The 24101-nt window shown below is 39.0% G+C and overlaps 1 protein-coding gene across 1 annotated transcript in view; it reads left to right on the top strand.

The window, feature by feature from the left end:
• LOC112110504 (serine/threonine-protein phosphatase 2A regulatory subunit B'' subunit beta) overlaps window positions 1-24082 on the top strand; it is a gene marked incomplete at its 3' end in the record, with an annotated part of 69258 nt that extends 45176 nt beyond the window's left edge. Inside the window, exons 4-9 of the mRNA XM_026649251.1 lie at window positions 12807-12992; window positions 14250-14353; window positions 15060-15162; window positions 16464-16538; window positions 23354-23440; window positions 23918-24082. Coding sequence (XP_026505036.1) covers window positions 12807-12992; window positions 14250-14353; window positions 15060-15162; window positions 16464-16538; window positions 23354-23440; window positions 23918-24082 — 720 coding nt within the window. The remainder of the gene's footprint in view (window positions 1-12806; window positions 12993-14249; window positions 14354-15059; window positions 15163-16463; window positions 16539-23353; window positions 23441-23917) is intronic.
• Between the last annotated feature and the right edge of the window lie 19 nt (window positions 24083-24101).

The following is a 24101-nucleotide window of genomic DNA, read 5'->3' as shown; positions in this document are numbered from 1 at the left end:
TGTATATATATATATGTATATATGTATGTATATATGTGTATATATATGTATGTATGTATGTATATATGTATGTATATATGTGTGTATGTATATATATGTGTATGTATATATATGTGTATGTATGTATATGTGTATGTATGTGTATGTATATGTGTATGTATGTGTATGTATATATATGTGTATGTATGTGTATAGTCTTTTGTCTGGTGAAAAAAATTTCCCTGGAACCTAACCCCCTCATTTACATTAATTCTTATGGGAAAATTGGATTCGCTTAACATCGTTTCGCTTAAAGTCGCATTTTTCAGGAACATAACTACAACGTTAAGTGAGGAGTTACTATACTATTTTCCAATGGGGGGAAAAAAAGGTGGGTTCTCTTTGGAATGTTTTGGAGGAGGAGGGTCTGCCTGCAAAAGCAATATTATAAACCTTAAATTATCAAAAAAACCAACCCCCCCCTCCCCCAAAAAAACCTCCCTTTATTAAAGAAAATACTAAGTTCTCAAGGGTTCCTAAAGGATGTGGGGTGGAGGGAAAGTATCCCCATAAAGTGGACTCTGAGCTCTCAGGATGCAAAGCTTAAGTCCTTCTAGTTTGTCTGCAAGAATGAAACATGTAAGGAATAGTAAAATCATGGCTTTGATTTATGTAAAATAGGATATGTTGATCTCTACCTGAAGTCACAGAATAGATACTGCAGAAGGCTTATTCTCTGAACTGGTTCAGAACTTAATATTGGTTGTAAATTTACCTTCCTACCTTGGAATTGTTTGTTGAAGCAACTTCAATTTAGCCCTTCCTCCCCAATTTTATTTTTAAGTTTGGGGTGGCCATGTGTTTCCATTCCTGACACGAGTGAAGTCTTCCTTCATCCAAAAGTGTTTCCTAGCTAGTAACAAACTTGTTCCTTGAGGGTGTACTTTCATAATGGCTTATGTCCCATCCAGATCCTTTTATCAACTTTTAGAGTATCTTGCTTCCTTTTTGCTCCTGATCTATTCAAAAGTCTGAATCAGTGGACTTCTTCTGACATCACTCCAGGCAGAATTAGAAGCATCCTGCTGGGGGTCTGCAAATAGCTTACTAGTCATGTTGCAGGCTCCTCATTCTGCTTGCTAAATCACTTTGAGACAGTTAAAATATATTCCCTAAAATAACTTTTCTGTATAGGCAGTTGCTGTAGTTGGGATTTATGTGATCAAGAACAGGAGGATGCTAGTTCCCATAACTATCTTTGTGATCCACACTGAAAATTCTAGATCCCCCTAGTTTATAAACTTGCAGAAGTGCAAGACCTCCTTGTTTCCAAGATTGTTGTCTGGGAAGAGCCCCAAGAAAGATCACTTAACTTTGCAGAACACCGCTCTCTACTGGATCAGGAACAAGACAGTAAAGAAGATGAACCATTTGATATGATTCCGTTTGGCAGTTCCTTTGCTCATTATGTAGGTAACTGAAGCCTACCTGTTACTTGAGTGGAGCAATTCTGTTTTTTAGGGTGACCAGGGGCATGGCTTCAGCCCTGGAGTAATGAAGGACAGCTAGGTAGTCTTGCTTATGAGTTCTGTTGAAGCACTCATCAGCTTAGCTTCAGCTAATAATGCTGCTTCTGAGCTTTCCGTATATAAAGCAATTAAGCCAGTCTAGGATTTTGTTTGACTAGCTCTAAGAGTGACACATACTTAAAGATTATTTGTCAAATTCTATCTTGTGAACTCCTGTACTGAATGAAGAAGTGGATATAGATAATTTTATGTTAACCAAGTTTTTTCCTGCTGCTCAGTACAGCAACTTATTACCCTTCTGGGAAAACTGTTCTCTGTTCCATATTTTTTTTATCCTCCCAGTCCAGTCTCTCAATTTCTGTGTGCTGACTCCTATTCGTCCCCATCCAGCTAAACATATCTAGTTAAGGGTAATAAGGTATTTTAGGGATCTTGTAGTAGTAGAATATCATAGTACATGTTGTGGTCACAGCTGTGGAAGTCTCCTCCTGGGAAAGAGGGAGTAAGTTGTCACTGGAGAGTGGCAGAGAGAAAAGGTGTCAAATTTCTCTATATATAAGCATCTCAAGGTGTATGCTAGTTTATGTGGAAGAACCCAGATCTTGTTTTCAGCACCTTCGATAAAGCAAAGCAGAAGTTAAAATAAAATCTTCATATGCGCCCTGCTAGTGTCACCTACACGGAGGGGAAGGTGACAACTGCAGGTGGATGTGAATATTGCGTTCATAAAAAATAAACTGATAGTTGGTGTTGGGGGGAGGGGGGAGAGTTTCCCTTTGTATTCTGACAATTGACCTATATGTAAGTGGAACTTGAGTTTCACTGTACTAATACACTAGACACAGAAGTTCTTCAAGAATGTTTCCTGCTTCTGTCTCCTAAAGTCAGAAGTTAATTTTAATGGGACTTACACTTTGTGCTTTCTTTAGCGAAGTTAAGTTGTGTGAAAATCAAATTGATGTGAACAATAAACCAGCTCATAAAGGAGTGTTGGGATCCATCTTCTTGTATCCCTACTCTATTGTAGCTGTAAGTCCACAACTGTCCTGTGAGAATGTACCACATTTGCTAAATGAGAGCTTTCTTTCATAAGGATTACAATATAATACAGGCTCAGCATTTTATATTCAGGGACTGAATAGCATATATGATGTCTCAGTATTGTAAGCAGAGCATAAATAGCGGTTTTGAGAAACTCTGCATTATAATAGCTATTAAATTTAAACAGAAGCTTCATTCAGAACTGAAGATGAGGGTTAATTATCTTATTGACTGAAAAATATGGGATAAGAGATTAGAGAGCCTAGTAACTAGTTTCCTTCTTTTTCCCCCCATGCAAATTTCATCCTCTCTGAATTTTCCAATTGAGGCTTTTGGGCTCTTCTGCAGTAGAAATATCTGTAAACTTTGATCATACTTTTGATTGTTCTTCGCTGCATCTGTTGAAATTACATGTGTGTCACTCAAATGAGAGAGAAGGGAGTTAAATGCTGGGTTTTATTTGTTTAGGCTTGCTCATAAGACCTAAAAATGGGTTGTTCCAATAAGTTTTGGGTTCAAAAGGTAGATGAGTAATATACACCTACAGAAATATTTATTTTTCATCCTTTTTTAAATCCACATAGCATTTGAATAAAGTTTGTGATTTACAAATAGGTCTAAAGCTAAATGAATTTAAAAGCAGGGTCTTAAGTAAAATGGATTGCAAACCCCCATACTGTTTTGTTACATCACCTATCTTAAAAAAGGAAAAGAGAACTTCTGCAGAACCAGAAATCTTTACCCTGTTAAAGTGGCTCTTGCATTCTGAAACTTTTAAACCTTTAATTACTGTTTTTGACTTGGCTATCTTTTCAGAATAAGGTGCTATGATGCACCACTTCTTAGAAGTGACAACCAGAGTGGATAAGAATCAGTGATTTTTTTATTTAAATAGAATTTTTTTTTATAAAATCCTCTGAAGGAAAAACCTATCTAAAAATACCTTTGAGCTATAATGTATCTTAATTAAAACTATCTCATAATGGAATAGGGATTATACATTCTAATTCTATAGTATGAGACAATATATTCATGTAATGTTTAAGAGAGGTTTTTTAAATGAATTCCAATATTTCATGGATTAGGGACCCAATCTTATGGGGTTTCAGGGGCTTCTGTATAGATTATTTAGGTTAATTTTTCTATCTACCCAATGGGACTCAGTGCTCAGTCTAGAAGGTACCATCAGAGATGCTTAGTTTTGCAGTTCTGTACCTGTGGATTTGTCTCCAGAGATAACATGCATGTTAACAGCAAAAATGTTTTAAAATAAATAAATAATATATAGAGGTGAGAAATAACAGACCTCAACCCTATTGTCCCTCTGCAAATTTGTGTACACAGAGTCAATCCCTTATCTCTCTCTACAAGTGCAAAGTTTCAAAAAGTTCAATGAATAGAAGATTGTTGGGGGCGGAATAGATCTGGACAAGGAGAAGAAATCTGGAGATAAATGTGAGAAGGGAGGGACAGACAGTAGAAACGAGTGAAACTGTTTGAGCAGCATATTCCAGAAGTCTTGAGGTCTTTCTAAATATAGCCTTCATTGATTTGAGATCTACCATACCATTCTCTTACTAGAAGGAAAAACCTACAATGGCAGCAGGCCATAAAAGAGATCCAGTTTGGGAATATTTTAATGAAGTTTCTCTACCAGTGGGTAAGACAGGCATGCATGCAAAATGCAAACAGTGCAACAAAGAAATGCAAGGCCTGGTTGCCCGAATGACACAACATCATGAGAAGTGTTCCTTCTCAGGAGGAAGCTGCATTGAAGATGATGAAAGGAACATGTCTGAACATGCAGGATCTTCAGGTTGGTAACAACCAACAAGAATGCATTTTTATGTAGAAATCCATGATTAAATCGAGTCTTCCTGACTAGTGATGTAAATCATGATTTAAATCGATTTGATTTAAATCAAATCCACCCTGGTAACAACTTAAACTTTTGCCCATACTTTATACAGTATGTGGTAAGAAATTCTGGATCTTATATTAATCTGATCCTGCTGCATGTTTTCCATCACCTGAAGTCCTAATATTGAGTAGAATCTCGTTCTTGAGATCTGCATTCTATGCAGTGTACCAAGGCTGTTAATTTTAACAGTAGAAAATACCCTTTTTCCTTAAAAATCTCTACTCATAAACAATAACAAAGCTGCATAGTCTAAGTTGATACTATAAAACACAAGCACTGCCATATGAGGACAAATTCATTCAATTATTCTAAGTACTGCATCATGTCAAACAGTGCAAATACTGAGAATTGTTTAGTCTGTGGCATCTTGATCAGCATGTTATCTAAATATATTTTTAAGTGTGCTTGATTTCCCCCACCCTTAATGAATACCATGTTCAGGTATTTAACTCACTTTCTCTTGACCTTCACTCTGTAAACAATTGAGACTTAACCTCATTGAGCTAATTGACTTTATGCATTTATTTCTTTAATGTGGTAGTTCTTGCACAAACAGAGTTGCCATCCTGAAAAGTATACAGTCTTTTAAAAATAGGGGAGAAGAGGCCTTTCCCCTTTTCTTGATTTCAAGAAAAAGTTATTTTAGGTCAGGAAGGAGAGGAGATGTGTTATCTCATTTCTAAAGTCTTACGGTAATGGTGGCTAGGATGGGCCCCCATGACCAGCTGCAAATACTCCATATCCCAGTAACCCAGTAGGCAGGCAGGGGAAGGAGCAGGCATCTATACCTCACCAGAAGAAGTGTACCAGAGCCAAGGCAGTCCAAGCTGTGTAACATCCAGAGATCTCTACTTGGGAGAGTGCTTGGGATAAGCATCCCCTTAAAAATCATCTTAGGGAAACAGGGAAAGCAACAGCTGGTTCCCCCATATTTAGAAACTGGCCCATCTGGCTTCTAATCTCCTTGCTTCCTCAGTTTTGCTCAAAGCCAAATTTGCTGCTTGAATAGACGTTGTCTACCACTAGGAAGGGAGAAAAACTAAGCAGGCTGGAGAGGGTCAGAAGATTCTTATTCATGGGGTGGGTGGGGATGTACATGTTTCTTTTCAGCCTGCTTGATAATGTGGTGATTTCCCTGCCTCTTGTTATTGAAGGGCTGTAGGAATAATCTATCTGATGTTGACATACTCTCAGATGTTATCAAAGAGTAGGGAATATTCTTGAAACTAGCAAAGGGAATGAAGAAATGCCTTTGTGCCACTCCATGCAAAAATAAATAAATAAATTAACCTTCTCACTACTTTTACAAAGTAAGAGTAAAGAAACACTTCATAGTCTGAATTTACCCAAAGCCTTTATGCTTTTTGTATGCCGGGGTGAAAATTGACTATGTGTATTAAAGGAACGATCTTACTTTCTCTTTTCAAGGTGAATCTTACAGAAGCTTATTTGCAATATTACAAAATTGTAAATCATTAGAAGATCACATTTTAGAGGAAACTTACTGGCTTTCTGAATTGCGAATTGCAACTCAGGCATATGTTCATTGCAAAGGCTAATATGTCAAATTTACTTCATACTGTTACACTTCGACACATGCAAATCATTCATTGAAATGTAACTAATTTTTTTTAAATCTCCTTTTAGCTCCAAATATTTCATAATTTTATATGGTTTGGCAAGTTGTGTACTGGAGTTTCTCACTTGGCTGAACAAGTCTCTTTTGGTAGTTTAATTTATAAACAGATTTTTAGCACAAGCAAGAAAATGGAAGGCTGACCTCCAACTGAAAAAATTCACAGCAGCAAGAATAAACGGTGTCATATCAGGTTTTCAATCCAAACAAATTTATTCTTGGCATTAGCAGGACTCTTAGCAGTATTTTTTAGGTGTGAACAAATATCCCACATTAATTTAAATTGTTAAAATTAAGCCAGTAATTTGAGATTTTTATTCATCTGTGTGGAAGTATAGTCATAGAAATATAGGACTGGAAGGGACCTCTAGTCAGTCATGTAGTCAATCCATCCTCCCTGTGCTGAGGCAAGACCAACTGTAACTAGACCATCCCTAACAAGTGTTTGTCTAACCTGTTCTTAAAATCCTCCAAGGATGGCAACCTAGTCCAGTGCCTCCCTTTGCAACCTAGTCCAGTACCTAACTATCCTTGTAGTTAGTTTTTCCTAATATCTAACATAGTTAATATATTTAAACTTTTTCTCTAAGGTTAGTTTTCCTAATATCTAACCTTAATCTCCCTTGCTGCAGATTAAGCTGATTACTTCTTGTCCTATTTTCGATGGACATAGAGGACAGTTGATCACCATCCTCTTTGTAACAGCCCTTAACGTGTTTGAAGACTTAGCTGCCCCTCGGCCTTTTTTTCACAAGACTAAACATACCCAATTTTTTAACGTTTCCTCATAGGTCAGGTTTTCTAATCTTTTTATCGTTTTTGTTTATCATTTAGTCAAAGTGCATTTTTAATAGGTTGTCTTATTTAGAACAGAAATAGCCCTTCTTTTGAGTATTTTCAGTATGGCTCCCTCTTGATAAGATGCACATATGCTCTAGGACATCCTACTGAACCCTCTAGAAAGCAGTGATCATAGGGGACATTCAGGTGAACCTTCCCATTCATTCATAGGGGACATACAAAGAAGTGCAACTTTAGTAGTTCCTCAGTTCCTTCTGACCTTCATCTGAAAGTTGGAACTGAGGATCAAAACCTGTAGTTATTTACTTTTTCTTTAGAAAAGCAAAAACCACTCCTGTAGCTACAACTTTTGATTGGCTGTAACTAATGTACCATAGATTTGGTTTTTCTGTACTCAATCTTTGGTATGAGCTTGTTGACCTTGTGTTCAGTGTTGTAGGTGTAGCTGATCCCAGCAAGAAGTCTGGGTTTAAATGTTGTACGTAATTCTGTTCTAAATTATTGATCCCGGATCAACAGTCTTAGTACCTGAATGGAAATAGTTTCCCAGGGTAGTGTGCAGCCTTCGTTGCCTTTACTTTCTGCACCCATAGGGATTGGAAGTAAATGCTTGAACTCTTTCTGCTTAAGTTGTCTCTTCAATCATCTGAGTTGGTACCATCCTAGAGACTTGAGACCACTTCCAAAAACAGCTCATAGAAGTCTTCAGTCAGAGATTCAGTTGCATAAAAGGTGAGGGTGGCCTTAGTGCATGCTACTTCCTTGATGCTGAAAGGGCAGGGAGGGGAGGCTTTGTTTTCTGTAACATCCTTCAGGGTATTTCTGGAAGATGTGGAAGCCTGGGTCTGTGCCTCTACTTAATGCTAAAGGAGGCTTTGGAATACTTGTGGCAGGATTCTTCAAGGGAAATACAAGTGCATAATGCTTTGATACAGCTGCTTCACCTCAAAGGTTATCTGGTTCAGTGCCAGGGGAATGCTTCGTACTTGCTGCTGAGGAGTCAGTGGGGAGTTACTGTTCTAGCATTCTGTTTCCTCTTCAGTATGTCCTAGAAACCATCCCTGACCTTGCTTTCCAAAGATAAGTGTTGAAAATTGCTTTGACATGGATGGTTTGGGGCTGAGCTCTTGTTGCGTCCATAGTCCTCAGCCCCAAGAGGCTACTGTATATCTGTTTCTGAAAAAAGATTCTGAAAGTATTTCTCTGCGTCAAAGTCCTAGAAATTGAGCCCAGGAAAACTGACCACTTTGGGGAGGCAGTTGTATTTGTTGGTCACCCTTCAAATGAAGATTTCTGATTACTGAAAGATGACACACATTCACCTTCCTGTTCCAAAACCAACTTCTCTCCCTCTTTAATCAACTCTCCCAGAAGGAAAGGAGACCAACCAATTGTGCTTGATGGGCAAAGAGTAACCATAAATACTCTTCAAGCAATGCATAGTGCCTTTAGGACCTCAGCATGCTCTTGGACTACAGCTGTCTCCCTGAAAAGGAGCTAAAGGATCCAGACCTTAAAGATAACTAAGATAAGTTGGTGGATTTGCCTTTTTAGGACCACAATCTATTTAGTAACAAGGCAGATGATTGTTGCTGCCTGGTCGGGGAAGTGGGGAAATATCAGACCAGTGATTCTGGAAGCTACTCCAAAGGGTTTTCTTTATTCAGTTCCACTACACGTTATTGCTATACATTCTTTTTCAATCCATTTTCAGGCATCACTCACAAGACTATGAAGGCTTAAATTGTTTTCCTCTTCCAACTTGAAGCAATAGAGAAGGTCCCTCTGTAGTGCAAAGGAAGGTTATTTACGTTATTTCCTTTTTTTTAAAAAAGAAAAGCCTGCATCCCATATAGGCTCTCAAAAAATTGAACAAGTGCATAAAAAATCAAATGTAATGGTAATATTAGCGTCTGTAATCTGTTCACTAAAGGGATCCTAACTTGACAATCATATTTAAACAACCTTTTACCTCACTATTTCATAAGGTGTTTGTTTTCAGTTTGGGTTAGTCTTTCTCCAGTGTTTTGTAACTCTTCATATGCCAATTCCTATGCAGATTGGGTTTGTTTAGACATCTTGTTGCTTCCTGTTCAAAATCACTCTGATATAAATATTCACAATAGGGACCAGTTCTGTGTAAACTATCACCATCAAAATTGAAGACATATTGAAATAGCACATATTTAGTGTGTATTTTTCTTTTAAATAACACACTAATGATAATTTTAACTTGTATAACAAAAGCTGATGTTTTTACTGTTACCAAAATATCCTCAAATCTAGAATGTCAAGTTTATCCACAGCAATATTTTACTTGGAGAAATTAAATGGTGGTATGGTTGAGCGGTTTTGGGATGAGGAAGCTTCTGTTGTGATGAAGTGGACATGCCTGCTACGTTAAATTTGTCCATCCGGAAAGAACAGTTCTGGGAAAGGATTTATCGTTAGTTGTTGTACAAAGTTAACTTTCTAAATTCCAGATAGCCTTTAAAATCCAAAAATCTTCTACGTGTAAACCAGAAGGTTACCATTTATCTCGCTGTATAACAACAGATGTGCAGTATACTTTATATAATTGAAGGAACAATTTTTGAAGAATATCTACTGTTCCAAACCTCTGCAGAACTTTCAATTTTATTATTTTCTTCTCTTGCTTTGTTTTACTGGGTCATCTTCCCAGTCTGTCTTTTTACATATTCCCTTTTCCTTCTTTGCTAAGAAACCAGTCTTGTGACAGTCTTTAAACTTTCTTAACCTTGGATTTAAAACACCTAGTTTCGGGTCTATACTAAAGTTGCACTAAAAGACTGTTTAGGCCAGGGGTCGGCAACGTTTGGCACGCGGCTCGCCAGGGCAAGCACCCTAGCGGGCCGGGCCAGTTTATTTACCTGCTGACGCGGCAGGTTCGGCCGATCGCAGCCCCCACTGGCCACGGTTCGCCGTCCTGGGCCAATGGGGGCGGCGGGAAGCCGCGGCCAGCACATCCCTCGCCCGTGACACTTCCCACCGCCCCCATTGGCCCGGGACGGCGAACCGTGGCAAGTGGGGGCCGCGATCGGCCGAACCTGCCGCGTCAGCAGGTAAATAAACTGGCCCGGCCCACTAGGGTGCTTACCCTGGCGAGCCGCGTGCCAAACGTTGCCAACCCCTGGTTTAGGCTAATGCTCTGAAACTTTTAACTAAAGGAGTTTACAATAATTTAAAATTTCCTTGCATTCCACCTGAAGAAAGAATGGACGGCAGTGGATCTGAAGAACTTTATTACCTGCCATTCTTGTCAGCAGCTGAAAGCTGCTGCCTAGGAAAACGACAAAGATTAGGGGGAAAAGGAATGAAGTAGCTGGATCACAACTCAATCTGACTTTTTTTTTTTGCTTCCTTTTTTTGTCTTTCTGTAAAAATGGTCAGTCAACACACAGCACTGAGAGCACACTACTGTGTCAGTCCCATAGAGAGGGAAGGGCTAAAGATCTACTCCCCAGGCTGGCACAATAGATTAAAACGTGCTATCTATATAATCATATTCCAAGGGTGTCGCTCTAAAGTATAGAATGTCTGAGTCAGTTTGAAATGATGGAAACAGCTTCCAACATGGTTGAGATCTCCTTTTGTTTAGGATATCACCAGGTTGAATAATCACTGGGATTCACTGTCTGTAACTGTCCAGTTTTCAAGTTCTAAGCCGTTTTGCCTTTACGAATTACACCTGGGCAACAGCACAGGCTTTCAGCGACTAGTTATGTCATAGAGGCTCAACCCACGCACTGATGTAGTGGTGGTTACCTTGAAATGTAGGGGGAAATTATAAAGAAATTGTTGCACTCTTCATGATGCTAACAGTAACACCACTTTGGAGATTGGAAAATTGTTTCTTTAAAAAAAAAAAAAAAACAAAAAAAAACACTCTGAAGTGTTTCGGCCTGGGGAAGTTTTTAGGTGATCTGGAGGATTTGTTAGTTTTTATTTGGTGATTCTGTTGATGTGACTTTTACATTTTTTATGGCATCAAGAGAGCCTTCATGGTGTAACTGAAAAGTGCAAATCCAGTAAACAAAAATTCACCTACAAATACCACAAACTCAAGTAAACTTTTTTCTTTTCTGTTTTTTATTCTGACCTACTTAAAGGATAGCATTGAATTTTAGTGAAGTTGCAACATTAAGGCAAGTGTAAAGTTGGAATTGTTTGGCTCATTTGTAGAAAAATCCTAGGGGATTAACTCAACCTCTTTACATGTTGTATCTCAGTGAAAGGTGCAGGATTGAAGTCCTCTTGGGGACCAAAATCCTTTATCCGTATGACATTCTTAACATGGATGGCAACAGTACAGACATCCATCCCTATGTTGTTTTGCCATTGCCTCAGCCCAGCTGTGGAAGGACCACCTTGAGGGGTGTGGTGGTAATAATGTGTCTTTGCCATTCATTCCTTAATGTTGCTGCTAAATCTATCAGATGGTGCCAGTTGTGACTGGAGGAAATTGAGATGGACTTTGGGTTCACTGGGATTGTTGATTGCATAATAGGCCACTATGGGGAAAAACTTTGTCACTACTAAATTGGGCTGGTTTTGAATCTGTAACCTAGAGATGAAAGCTATTGTATTCAGTTGCCAAATTATTGAGCTGTCCAATACACAAATTCTTTTTATTTGCTCAGTTTATTTCTCTATTGCCTTATATCCTGTTGACTTGTTTTTCAGCTACTGACCTTTCTTCATGGGACTAATTGAATAAAGGGTAAATTCTCCTTTACTGTAGCTAACAGCTATACTGTAACCACTTACCTGAATAAATTTACCTATAATGGGCTTCAATCATTTTTGAGTTGTTAATTACACAACTCTAGCATACATAGACCCGTATATCTTTGCACTTGTGTGTGCAGAAGCATTAGTACACAAATACTGAGAACATATTTCCTTAAATAATAATTTAAGGAAAGTTGTCTTGTTTTCAGGATTCAACTGAAACTTTTTTCTTCACAGTTATGACTGTTTGAATTAGAGAAGAAAAGTGTGCAGCTTGCTAGCATCCACAAGATTGCATGCTTACCTGACCCTCTTGAGTCTACAAAACTGAGGTGGAAATTTTCTGAAAGCAAGATCTCGCATGATTCTAGCACTTCAGTATTTAAACTTGTTACTTAACAGCCTTGCTTGTGATATTTTGGGCTGTTCTGGTCTCAAGCTAGAACTGGAAGTAAAAATAACAATTATGAATACTTCCAAACTTCAAAAAAAGGTTTGGCTAGAGTTCTGGTTCTAAAGCTGGATGAAGACTTGAGGTGAGATAGAGTGGAAACGCTGTTCTTACCTTAGCCAAATAGCTTTCCTTATGTCAAACTTAAATTCATTTTGAAAAGACTGAAATGTTCTAGATGCCAGTTTTTCAGGAATTTTTCACTCTTCATTCTTAAAGAGCTTATTCCAGGGGTCGGCAATCTTTCAGAAGTGGTGTGCCGAGTCTTCATTTATTCACTCTAATTTAAGGTTTTGCATGCCAGTAATACATTTTAACATTTTTAGAAGGTCTCTTTCTATAATATGACTATAATATGTAACTAAACTATTGTTGTATGTAAAGTAAATAAGATTTTTAAAATGTTTAAGAAGCTTCATTTAAAATTAAATTAAAATGCAGAGCCCCCCGGACCGGTGGCCAGGACCCGGGCAGTGTGAGTGCCACTGAAAATCCGCTCGCGTGCTGCCTTTGGCATGTGTGCCATAGGTTGCCTACCCCTGGCTTATTCCATCATATGTAATGATTTTCTGTAGGAATGTGTGTTACCGTAGTTAATACAAAACAGGATAAAGGCTTTTCAGTTTCATTCTAAGGAGGATTTTATGGCATGCAGTTTAATACACCTCACTATGTCAAATGTATTTATCCATTTAGGTTCAGACAAAGAAAGAAGAACCTTTGCCGCCATCACTGAGCCAAACCATTCCAACATTTTATTTTCCCCGAGGATGTCCAAAAGAAAAAGTGAATATAGATGTAGTGATTGCCAAAATAGAGAGAACTTTCTCTCAGTTTCCAAATGAGAGAGCAAGACTAGAAGACATGGGCAAAGTTGCAAAGGTGAGGATTTACTGGGTGTCTAATTCCAGTATACTAACCTACAAAAAGGAAACAAATGATTGGTTTTCCTATGTTATCTGTTGTGTGATATGAATAAACTTCCAAAAAGTTAAGTAGACCATACCAGTCAAATTTAAGTTAATATGGGGCCTGATCCATAGCCCATTAAAGTCAATGGGAGTCTTTACATTAACCTTAGTGGGTTTTGGGGAGAGCCCATAAATGTCAACATCAGAAACTCAAGCAACCAAATTCTCTGAGTTATATGTTGTGCAGTCCCAGAGATGTCAGTGGGATAGCGTTGTCTCAGTGCAAAATTTGGCCGTGTGCCTTCACAGTAATCAATTGTACTACTGCAGATGTTTTAAGTGCATTGCTGTTGGTTTACTTACACGGTGCAAGATTAGAATTTTGAGTTATCACTCCAAATATGTCTATGTAGAACTCTACAATTAAACCAGTTACTCATCTAAAAACAAAGAAACTAGATAACTTTCTCACCTTAGACAGGAAAAAGTCATGGACTTGCATTATTAAACCTTCAAATCCAGAATGGCTTTGTTTTTTTTGGAGGGTTTTTTCTTAGTCCTTCCGTAGTCACTAGATTTATTGCCATGTCAAAATATGGGGTTTATCAATCTAAAAAGACTGACTTGTTTTGCTTTTGTATAACATACATAGCAAATTGGGTTGGAGGAATTTAATATTTGTCTCCTTATAATATTGAAGCGATAAATATTTTGTTTTCAAGGGAGCTGTATTGATCACTTCGTATATCTTTCCATAGTAGTCTAGGGCTAACACTGGAACATATATACACTAACTGTAATTGCTTATAGTAAACATATGCTTGACTTCATATGTGAATCTCCCATTTCTTTAGAAGCACAAGTGGAAAAATGTTTCCCAACTGTGGGGGGAAAAAGAATAAATGGAAATGACTTTCCCCTTAATTTCTTTTATTTACTGTGAAAGTCTACCTTGTTGTGCAGTACAGTAGAGACTAAAGCTGTTGGTCAAATTAAAGGTTACCAGTCAATAAACCAAATCTTCCAGGAATTGCCTTAAATACTTATGTTCACTGTAGTTCCGTAAGAGTGTGTGCAACGAAACAAGTGTCTGTCCTGTTCTCCCATAATGCTGCCTTACAACTACACTAGCAAGGTTTCATTTTATGCTAGTGTTTTGAGAGGGAGTAACACTCAGATAAGTAATCAATAAACTGACTGTCTGCATTGTTCTACAACTTAATTCCAGGCCTGTGAATGCCCACTTTACTGGAAAGGTCCCTTGTTTTATTGTGCTGGAGGAGAACGAACAGGATGCGTCTCAGTTCATAAATTTGTTGCAATGTGGCGGAAGTAAGTAGGTTGCTTTTTGAGGTACTGTATTTCTTAATTTAAATGTAATATTTTAAGCTATGAATGTGATCCAGCCTGCAAACAAAACCAAACCCCTTTATGTAGTCCAACACAGAGTGGACTTGATAAAAAAATTAATGTGTACAGTTTAAAATCTTGATATTTGCTGTGTGAAGATATATAATGTGGTGTGGTTAATGACAAGTTCCTAGTGGCCCCAACTGTGTAAGGTTTTGAGAAGTGTGGTCCTAATTTGCAGGAATATGTCAACGGTTGTGGGCAGATACTTCTCCTTCCTAGCCCTTTCTATTCTCACTGATTCCAGAGAAAGAACTATGGTCTTGATTTCAAACTGTCCTCTCATTTGACTACTCCACTGCTGGGAACAGGTACACTATAGATAATTTAATGTAAATTATGCCTAAAGTCTAGTATGAGAGGAAGCAATACGGGATTATTGGCCAGTGCAATGCTTAGAGCTGTGTAAGATCACTAGTAGGTAGAAGAAATTGTGACCACATGCCTGCCTTTATATTATGGTAACTAATTCTTTAGGTGCTCACGTTACATCAGTGAGTTGGGATAGACTGCAGCTTTTTTCATAAGTCCTGCTGTAGAACTTCCTAACACAAGTATGAGCATTTTTCCTCTCTGAATGGAGTAGAAAAGTATTATGATGCAAATTCATTTTATATTTGCATTTCAGAATACTACAGACCTGCCATGATGATGCGGCAAAGTTTGTTCATCTTCTGATGAACCCTGGATGCAACTACTTGGTGCAAGAAGACTTCATTCCATTTTTACAAGTAGATAGCAATTTAAATTAATCATGACCTCTTTGTATCTTCCAAAGCTAAACAAAAGAATAGATGTACCAGAGCAACTTTAATTTCCTAACTGATAGATGCAACGAGGAGTCCTTGTGGCACCTTAGAGACTAACAAATTTATTTGGGCATAAGCTTTCCACTCACTTCATCAGATGCATAGAGTGGAAAATACAGTAAGCAGGTATAAATATACAGCACATGAAAAGATGGGAGTTGCCTTACCAAGTGGGGGGGCGGGGTCAATGCTAACGAGACCAATTCAATTAGGGTGGATGTAGTCCATGCCCAACAGTTGACAAGAAAGGGTGAATATCAACAGAGGGAAAATTATTTTTTGTAGTGCTAACGAGGCCAATTCAATCAAAGTGGATTGAAAAATTTACTGATACAGACTAACACAGCTACCCCTCTGAAACCTAACTAATAGAGTAATTCTAGTAAAGAGAATGAATAAGAAGATTACTGATATTTAGTGCATTCAACTCGTGTGGTCAACTGACCTACTAATGAATTTAAATTGTTACAAGTCATTTTACAGTCACAAATATTTATAACCTACTTTTATGTAGGGAAGAAGTTGAAAAGAAAAAACCCTACACATCCTACAGTAGCTCTTAATTGATGTTTGATTTTGACTGACTAATGTGTCAGAACCTATTTAGCCTTAAGAATGACAACTCGTGATTGACATAGTAGTGCTAAGGATGTGCTCAGGTTTCTGGGAAGTTATTGGAGAGGGGAAAGAAGAAAAATGGCAGTTGAATCTCTTTTTGGACTGTCACAGGTCTTAGTGTATTGCTAATGAATGACGAAAAGCAAACTTGCCTGTTGGACTACCACGTGGTTTTATAGAGTTTCTTCATTTATAATGGGAAAGCATCTGTAATTTTTCAGTAATGCTGTTTCTTACTAGTTACATGTATCAAGCCCCATCGACACCAGGAAAATGTTTTTTGTTTTGTTTTTTCTTCCCCTGTCCGGAACACATAATTTGCACACTTCTGCCTATTGTTTCTGAAATCTCCCTATTACAGTTAAGAAAGCTCATGTTAAATGGCTTTTAAAAGCCGGATTATTTTGAAAACATACATCACCATGGGATGTTTACATGAGGCACTCTACAAATGAAGTTATATTTAATAATGGTTGCTTTGCTTAGCAATTGAATTTGGAATGGCTCTTTCAAGGAATTGGAGGTAGTATTCTGCATTAATGAGTTGATACCCAGGGTGAGAATGGGTACCAATTGGCACTCCATTTCTTCCCCTCTCTTTATAGGATGTGGTGAATAGTCATCCTGGCCTATCATTTTTAAAAGAAGCATCCGAATTTCATTCTCGTTACATTACCACAGTAAGTGCTTTATTTAGAAAAATTACTTTGTTTATACAATTTAACTGTTAATTAATAGGTCAATTGAAATATGTAAAACCATCCTTTTCGCAATGGATTTATCTCCAGAGACAAGTATTCTGCTGATCTCAACTTTCCAGGCTTCTAGTGCATGATACTGAGTATATTCAAATCTTCAGGAGACACGGTAGTGGGAGGAAGAGCATCTGTCATTGCAACTGATAGTTGTAAGGTTTCTCTATACTTTAGGGTGTTAGAAGAGCTTACTGAATAACAGTTGAAATGAGGAATATTGAATGGAGGTGGTTTGTGTGGAACATGTTTATGTATTTCTACTGAAGAGCAAATTACTTAGTTAACTTGGATGCTTATTTGGGTGTGGTTTTCAATGTATGGCTGGTTAGAATACTGACCCTGGTTTGGACTTCATAATGAAAAAAGCCTAAAAGTTTAAAATGACTTCTGCTTTATTTCAAGTTCAGATTTATCAAGTAGATAATATATAAGCTCTCCACAATATTATGGAATTGTAAAGAGATCATGATAGAATTTAAACCTTTTTTTTTAGCTACTTGCACCTTCCCAGTTCAAGGATTTTCCTTTAATTGAAAATTGTACACATGAAAAGTTCCAGATCTGCAGCTCTAGGCTCCTGTGACTAAAGTTATCTTTCTGTCCACAAACTGCTATATGAATAGCAGTTAACTGTTCTATCAATTTCCCTCAACTACTGATCTGGTCTTGACAAACTCTAGAGATTATGTTGCTTCAGACTCTGTGCTCATTCGGTCCTTCAATCTTCAGAGTCTGAGATCCCGCCAAAGGGCATTCCATTTAAAAAAAATAAAAATTCAGCAAGCATCAGTGACTGGGTTTAACAAGCATCCTCTGGGAACTAAATTAAGGCCATTAATTCAGTATACATAAGCTACAGTTGGCTGTAACACAAATTTAATCTGGAAGTCTTTCTTTTGAGACATTAACTTTGGTTCTGCACCTTTCATACTCTAGTCCAGAGTTGAAGGTCTTCAGGTTCATCCTCCCCACTCCAATAGACATTGCCAACAGACCAATAGTAGTATTGCCAGCCCCAAGAGTTCAAAAATCATGGATCAACCCCAAAAATAATGATTGGCCTAAAAATTAAGATCTTCTTTAAGAAGATTAAATTGCGGTGTTTAGTCTACTCTGATTTTTGAACCCCACTGCCTACTTGCAGTGTGTTTTTAGAAGCACAGTAGTGCAAACTCTTGCATATTTAGCAAAAGTAAGACAACTTTGTCCCCATTTACTCTTGGCTTTATGCAGTTTTGGAGCAGGTGGTGGTGTTCCACTCCCTAGCTCTTGCCTTCTCAGTCCAAGACAGCCACCTGCTCCCTTAACTGCCAAAATTTGCACAGCTCCGTGTGTGACATTTCTCATCAATGTGAAAAAGTCAATCTCCCCAATATGGTCCCCTGCCACTACTTGGGAACGTGGACGGGAGACATCATGTGGGTGACATTAGTGACTTTCTCACCAACAAGGAAGGGTTGCACCTGGGGCTTCATGAAACTTTACTTCTCTCTCAAAAGATAGCTGCTACTATTATCCTCTTCCTCCCCCACACCCTCCAAAAGTCAGTTGGTGCCCCCCCTACCTTGTGTGCCTGCTGCTGCTCCTGTTCTCTCCTGCAGTCAGCTCTCAGGATTGGAGGATGTAGGGGAATATGCTGAAATCTTAATACCATACCCCCACCCTCTAACTCCTGGTCAGGAGAAGCCCTGCGGAAAGGCAGTGTGGAGGTGCTGTTGGGGGTTGAGCAATGAGGGCCAGTACTGCTTCAAGCTGCTGAGAGAGGAAGTGTGTAGCCATTGCAGACCTGGTATATCAAAATGCCTCAACAAAACAATGTGCTGCCCCCCAGAGCAGCAGGGGATGGGGGGGGTAGAAGGCTCAGATTTATCTGCATAGTAGTGGGGTGAAGTGGGAGGGGGCGTGAGGGCTCAGCTTTACCCTTCATAAGATGAGGTGGCAGGACGGAAGAAGATGAGGTGGCAGGACGGGGGGGGAGAAAGGGATTCCCCGCCAGTTGACACCTAATGTATAGGAGGCAGGGGCCTTAAGGCAGGTCCCTGGCGAAAGCCTTTTCTCAGTGCTGTGGTGGGTGGGTGTTCCCCTTGTCCATAATGGTTTACCTTCAGAGGGATAGCCTGCTCCGGTGGTTGAGCGTTCTACTTCTGAGCCAGCTTATGCAGTCTAGCATGAGGAAAGAACCGCCCCCGTGGTAGCCTGCCAAAAAAGATGGGGATGCAGGTCAGTCAGTCACCTCCAGAAGCCTGCAGCAGGGAGGGGTGGATCAAAACAATCAGGTCCCCACAAGAAGGCTGCCAAGGTGGGTGAGTGGCAAGAAGAGCTTGGAGGATGGTGCAGTGGGGAGTTGGTGCAGGCATCTGCTCCCAAGTGTCACAAGGCGAGGAACTCTTCATGTCATCACAAGAGCTCCTCCAACAGGTGGCAAAGTTGTGGGCCTCACAATAAATTAATGAGAGTTGATGACACTATAATTGTTTGCTGGGTTTTTCTTGCTAAGAGCTGATGATACTAGTTTTTGCCTCTTACCAGTGAGGCCATAGCAATTCCTAGATGAATTATTTCTCAAAAGATATGGTGGAAGCAAGGGGAGAAAGAAGGAAATATGTCAACTGTGGGGATCTTTCTTAAGTAACTGTATTGGAGCCTGGTTTGTCTGAATTGTGGAAAAACTGCTGTTCCTTCTGAGGGCTGCAGCAGCTAAATCCTCTCATCCCCCAATCCTTTCTTTAGCCGAGGAACATATTTACTTAGGGAGGCCTGGGTTGAAATAACATTTGACAAATTCATCTTAGCAGTTGGCCAGTAGGGATAGCTAATGAAATTTCCACTACTTACTTTTGCCCCTAAAAGAACTTCTCATAGAAAAGAAGCCCAAACTGCTATGAACATTCTCTCTGAAAAGGGAACTGTAACACCAGTCCACTAATTAAAGAATTTCAAGAAAACTGTCTACACTGTTGTCCCTCTTTAGAAGAAAGAGCATCTGCTGACCACTACAGATTTCTAAAGAAATTAAGCCCTGTAATTATCTGAATGATAATAAATAGATCAGTTGATCTCCCTTTTAGTTAAGTATTGTATTTAAGTGTATTCTGACTGGGAGTTGTTTAGGAAACTTCGTGAAGCTTTAGTGATCCTACTGCTGGGTGGAAGCTGTGTCTGGAGGATGTTGTCTTCACGTAATTAAAGTTGTAGGTTAGAGTTTTTAGTGGGTTCTCTCACCAATTTACTATTAAATATTGAAATCTAATTGCTGCTGCACTTCCACTTCTGGGTAAGATGCCACCCGAGCAGTACCTCAGAGGGAGGCAGACCCAGCTGCTGGCCAGAGGTTTAAAATAATTGCCCTCAGTCTAGGAGTAAGGTCTGATACATAATTTTTAGGCTAATATAAAGCTAATCTGTAGAAACAGTATTTGTAGTGATACAAGAGTTGTGTAGGCAACTTCCATAGGAATTAAACATATCTCTAGAATTTCAAGTGTCATGTTTATTTTGCACAATTTTTCCTTCCCACAATCAAAAAAAAAAAAATGTACAGCAGCAAGTGACTTTTTGAGCATAGTACATGAAACAAGTCTCAAACTATTTACTCATTCTCTGCTCTGGTTTGTTTTAGAGACCCAAATTTTAAGACTTGTCCAGTTGTCTCTAGCAAACATTCAATTTGGGGGTTTTTTTTAGACCAGTTATCATAGAATCATAGAATATCAGGGTTGGAAGGGACCTCAGGAGGTCATCTAGTCCAACCCCCTGCTCAAAGCAGGACCAATTTCCAACTAAATCATCTCAGCCAGGGCTTTGTCAAGCTGGGCCTTAAAAACCTCCAAGGAAGGAGATTCCACCACCTCCCTAGGTAACGCATTCCAGTGCTTCACCACCCTCCTAGTGAAATAGTGTTTCCTAATATCCAACCTAGACCTCCCCCACTGCAACTTGAGACCATTGCTCCTTGTTCTGTCATCTGCCACCACTGAGAACAGCAGAGCTCCATCCTCTTTGGAACCCCCCTTCAGGTAGTTGAAGACTGCTATCAAATTCCCCCTCAATCTTCTCTTCTGCGACTAAATAAGCCCAGTTCCCTCAGCCTCTCCTCATAAGTCATGTGCTCCAGCCCCCTAATCATTTTTGTTGCCCTCCGCTGGACTCTTTCCAATTTTTCCACATCCTTCTTGTAGTGTGGGGCCCAAAACTGGACACAATACTCCAGATGAGGCCTCACCAATGTCTAATAAAGGGGAACGATCACGTCCCTCGATCTGCTGGCAGTGCCCCTACTTATACAGCGCAAAATGCCGTTAGCCTTCTTGGCAACAAGAGCACACTGTTGACTCATATCCAGCTTCTCGTCCACTGTGACCCCTAGGTCCTTTTCTGCAGAACTGCTACCTAGCCATACGGTCCCTAGTCTGTAGCAGTGCATAGGATTCTTCCGTCCTAAGTGCAGGACTCTGCACTTGTCCTTGCTGAACCTCATCAGGTTTTTTTTGGCCCAATCCTCTAATTTGTCTAGGTCCCTCTGTATCCGATCCCTAGCCTCCAGTGTATCTGCCTCGCCTCCCAGTTTAGTGTCATCTGCAAACTTGCTGAGAGTGCAGTCCCACACCATCCTCCAGGTCATTAATAAAGATATTAAACAAAACCGGCCCCAGGACCAACCCTTGGGGCACTCCGCTTGAAACCGGCTGCCAATTAGACATGGAGCCATTGATCACTACCCGTTGAGCTCGACGATCTAGCCAGCTTTCTATCCACCTTACAGTCCGTTCATCCAGCCCATACTTCTTTAACTTGGCGGCAAGAATACTGTGGGAGACCGTATCAAAAGCTTTGCTAAAGTCAAGGAATAACACATCCACTGCTTTCCCCTCATCCACAGAGCCAGTTATCTCATCATAGAAGACAATTAGGTTAGATGTGTAACAGATGAGGTAATGATGTCCAGATGGATTAAACTGCAAAGCTAAGGCAAAACTTTGGTAGAAAAAAATTGCTTTGTAGTTTAAGCCAAAAATGGGCTGTCCCTAAACACACAATTAAGTCTGAACTAATTAAGTTTCAGAAGTAAGATAGGCCATTCCCCTTCCTAGGCTTATCAAACCAGCTGTTCCTATTCAAAGTAAGAGCAGCAGAGCTTGCTGTGTGCTGCAGCTTTATCTATCTATCTATCTATGTATATATGTGTATATATATAATATGTATGTAAAATTTCATGATTAAAATATCAGTAACTCCCTTAATACCCTTTACTCATAACGCAAAGCCAATTTCATTTTGATATGGAAGTATGATGGACTGTTTCATAGGGTTTTTTGACATCCCTTTATTTTAGTAACAGATGGATTTATAACTTGGAACTTCGAGTTTCATTGCCAGATAGGTAATGTTTTTAATAGTGTAGTCTGAAATAAAAATCTCACATTCTTTGGACTGAACCTTTTTACAGTAGGCTTCTAAGACTGTTCTTAACTTAAAAGTATAAAGTAGATGATACATGTACTTTATAGTATCTAACCAACTTTTCCTTCTTACCTTTTCTCAAATAATTCTCTTACCACATTCTTTTCCTGACCTACTCTTCCATATCCTGTCTTTATCTTGCTTAGCTTAAATTGTAAACTCTTTGAACCAGGAAATATCTGTTATGCATTTTTCAAACCTAAATTTACAGTGTAAATAGATAAACCAGTTTTGTGTTTTCTAATTTAGATTTTTAAGATCCTGGAGAGCTGAAATATTGTCTTATGTTTAAAGCACTATATACATGGATGGCATAATGGATAAATGATAACCCTTACATTTGTAAAATTAAGACATAAATTTACATCAATAGAATCCTTGCTGTGGGTAGAACTAGTATCTTGGATGTACTAGATCTGAAGACTGGATTTGGAAGGGAAAAGGTGGTTGGCAAGCATGAGGAAGGAGGCTGTTGTGGATGTAGTGGGGGAGGTTTTGAGTGTGATGGAGTAAAAGACAGAAACCCAGCGAGGGATATATGAAATGAGTTGGTGGGAGTAATTAGAGAGGAAGGGGATATCAGCAATGGGGTTCTTGAATAAATTGGACAGAGGTGCGAAAGTTGATCAGGGATAAAGTTACAGTAGTTGAGGCAAGAGAAGCCAGGACATGGACATTTTTAAGGTTTTTCCAGGGTTTTTTAGCAATGGGAATAGTGAGGTAAAGGATGGATTTTGGTAATGCAGAAGTAGCAGAATTTGTCAAGACTGAATATGAAAAGAATGTTGGCAGAATAGAAGGGTGCTGGAGTTGTCAGTACAGATAGACAGCTGGAGAGGGATTAGGGGGAAAGACCTATGGCTTTGTGGCACTGAATTGAAGATACTGAGACACCTGAAGGATGTCTAAGTGATATCTGTAGATTGAGTAGAGAGAGAGTTGGAAATAATGTCTGGAAAGGTAGTATCTGAAACAATAGGAGGATGAGCTCACTAAGACAAGGGAGAGGGGGGTGGGGGAAAAGGAATGGACCCAGGCCTCAACAGATGGAGAGGAGGAAGATAGACTCCGAGGGTAACGATGACCAAATACTGCAGATTGAGCAATAGTAATAAACAATGGGAAGTGAATACAGCAGTAGACTGCAGAACCTTATTTCATATTTTTGTTTGTTTGCATTTGTACCCAGGTATTTTTAAACTCTTAACCAAGACTTGGAACAATACAGTGTTCAGTTCAGATAGTTAAAAGTAGACTTTCAACTTGTCTGTCTCTTGCAGGTTATACAAAGGATATTTTATACAGTAAATAGGTCTTGGTCTGGAAGAATCACGTGTAATGAACTCAGGAAAAGCAGCTTTTTGCAGGTATTTATGTCAAACTTTGCAAGGTAGATATAACTTCTGCTCATTTAAAAGCTTTATTAAGTTAAATACTTAAAAGGGCAGAAGTAAAGATGGTATTTGTTCTTGCTTCTTCCCAGATCAATGAAGACTAAAGTGCATTGATTCTCAAGGGAGCAATTATTAATACAAGACTGTTTCAATTTAGATTACTATGTTGTTCAGAGCTATATTTGTCTCTCACTTAGCAGTAAGTTGGCTGTCCTTACTATGCAGCTTTCTCTGGCACCTTAGCTTTCAACTCAGTTTATTAAAATCTGCTCTTAGCATGCTATATGGTGCATAAGGTCTTTGAAGATAAAATAATTCCACTGAAAAATTGTTAAAGATGAGTGACACTCATTGATGATATGAGAACTTTCACTTATCCTTCCAGTTGCTGCTGTGACCAACAGGCATCTTGCAGGTTCTTTAATGAGATTTTCTTTTTCCTGATAATAGAATGTGGCATTATTGGAAGAAGAAGCGGATATTAACCAGCTGACAGAGTACTTCTCTTATGAGCACTTCTATGTCATCTATTGCAAATTTTGGGAGCTGGATACAGACCATGACCTCTATATTGATCCAAAGGATTTAGCCCGGCATAATGATCATGGTATGACACACGGAACAACTTTTAACA

This window comes from Terrapene carolina, unplaced genomic scaffold, assembly GCF_002925995.2.
Source record: "Terrapene carolina triunguis isolate 2854851 unplaced genomic scaffold, T_m_triunguis-2.0 Scaffold23, whole genome shotgun sequence".
In the NCBI taxonomy this organism is placed as follows: domain Eukaryota; kingdom Metazoa; phylum Chordata; order Testudines; family Emydidae; genus Terrapene; species Terrapene triunguis.
This window is presented reverse-complemented; position numbering and strand designations above follow the sequence as displayed.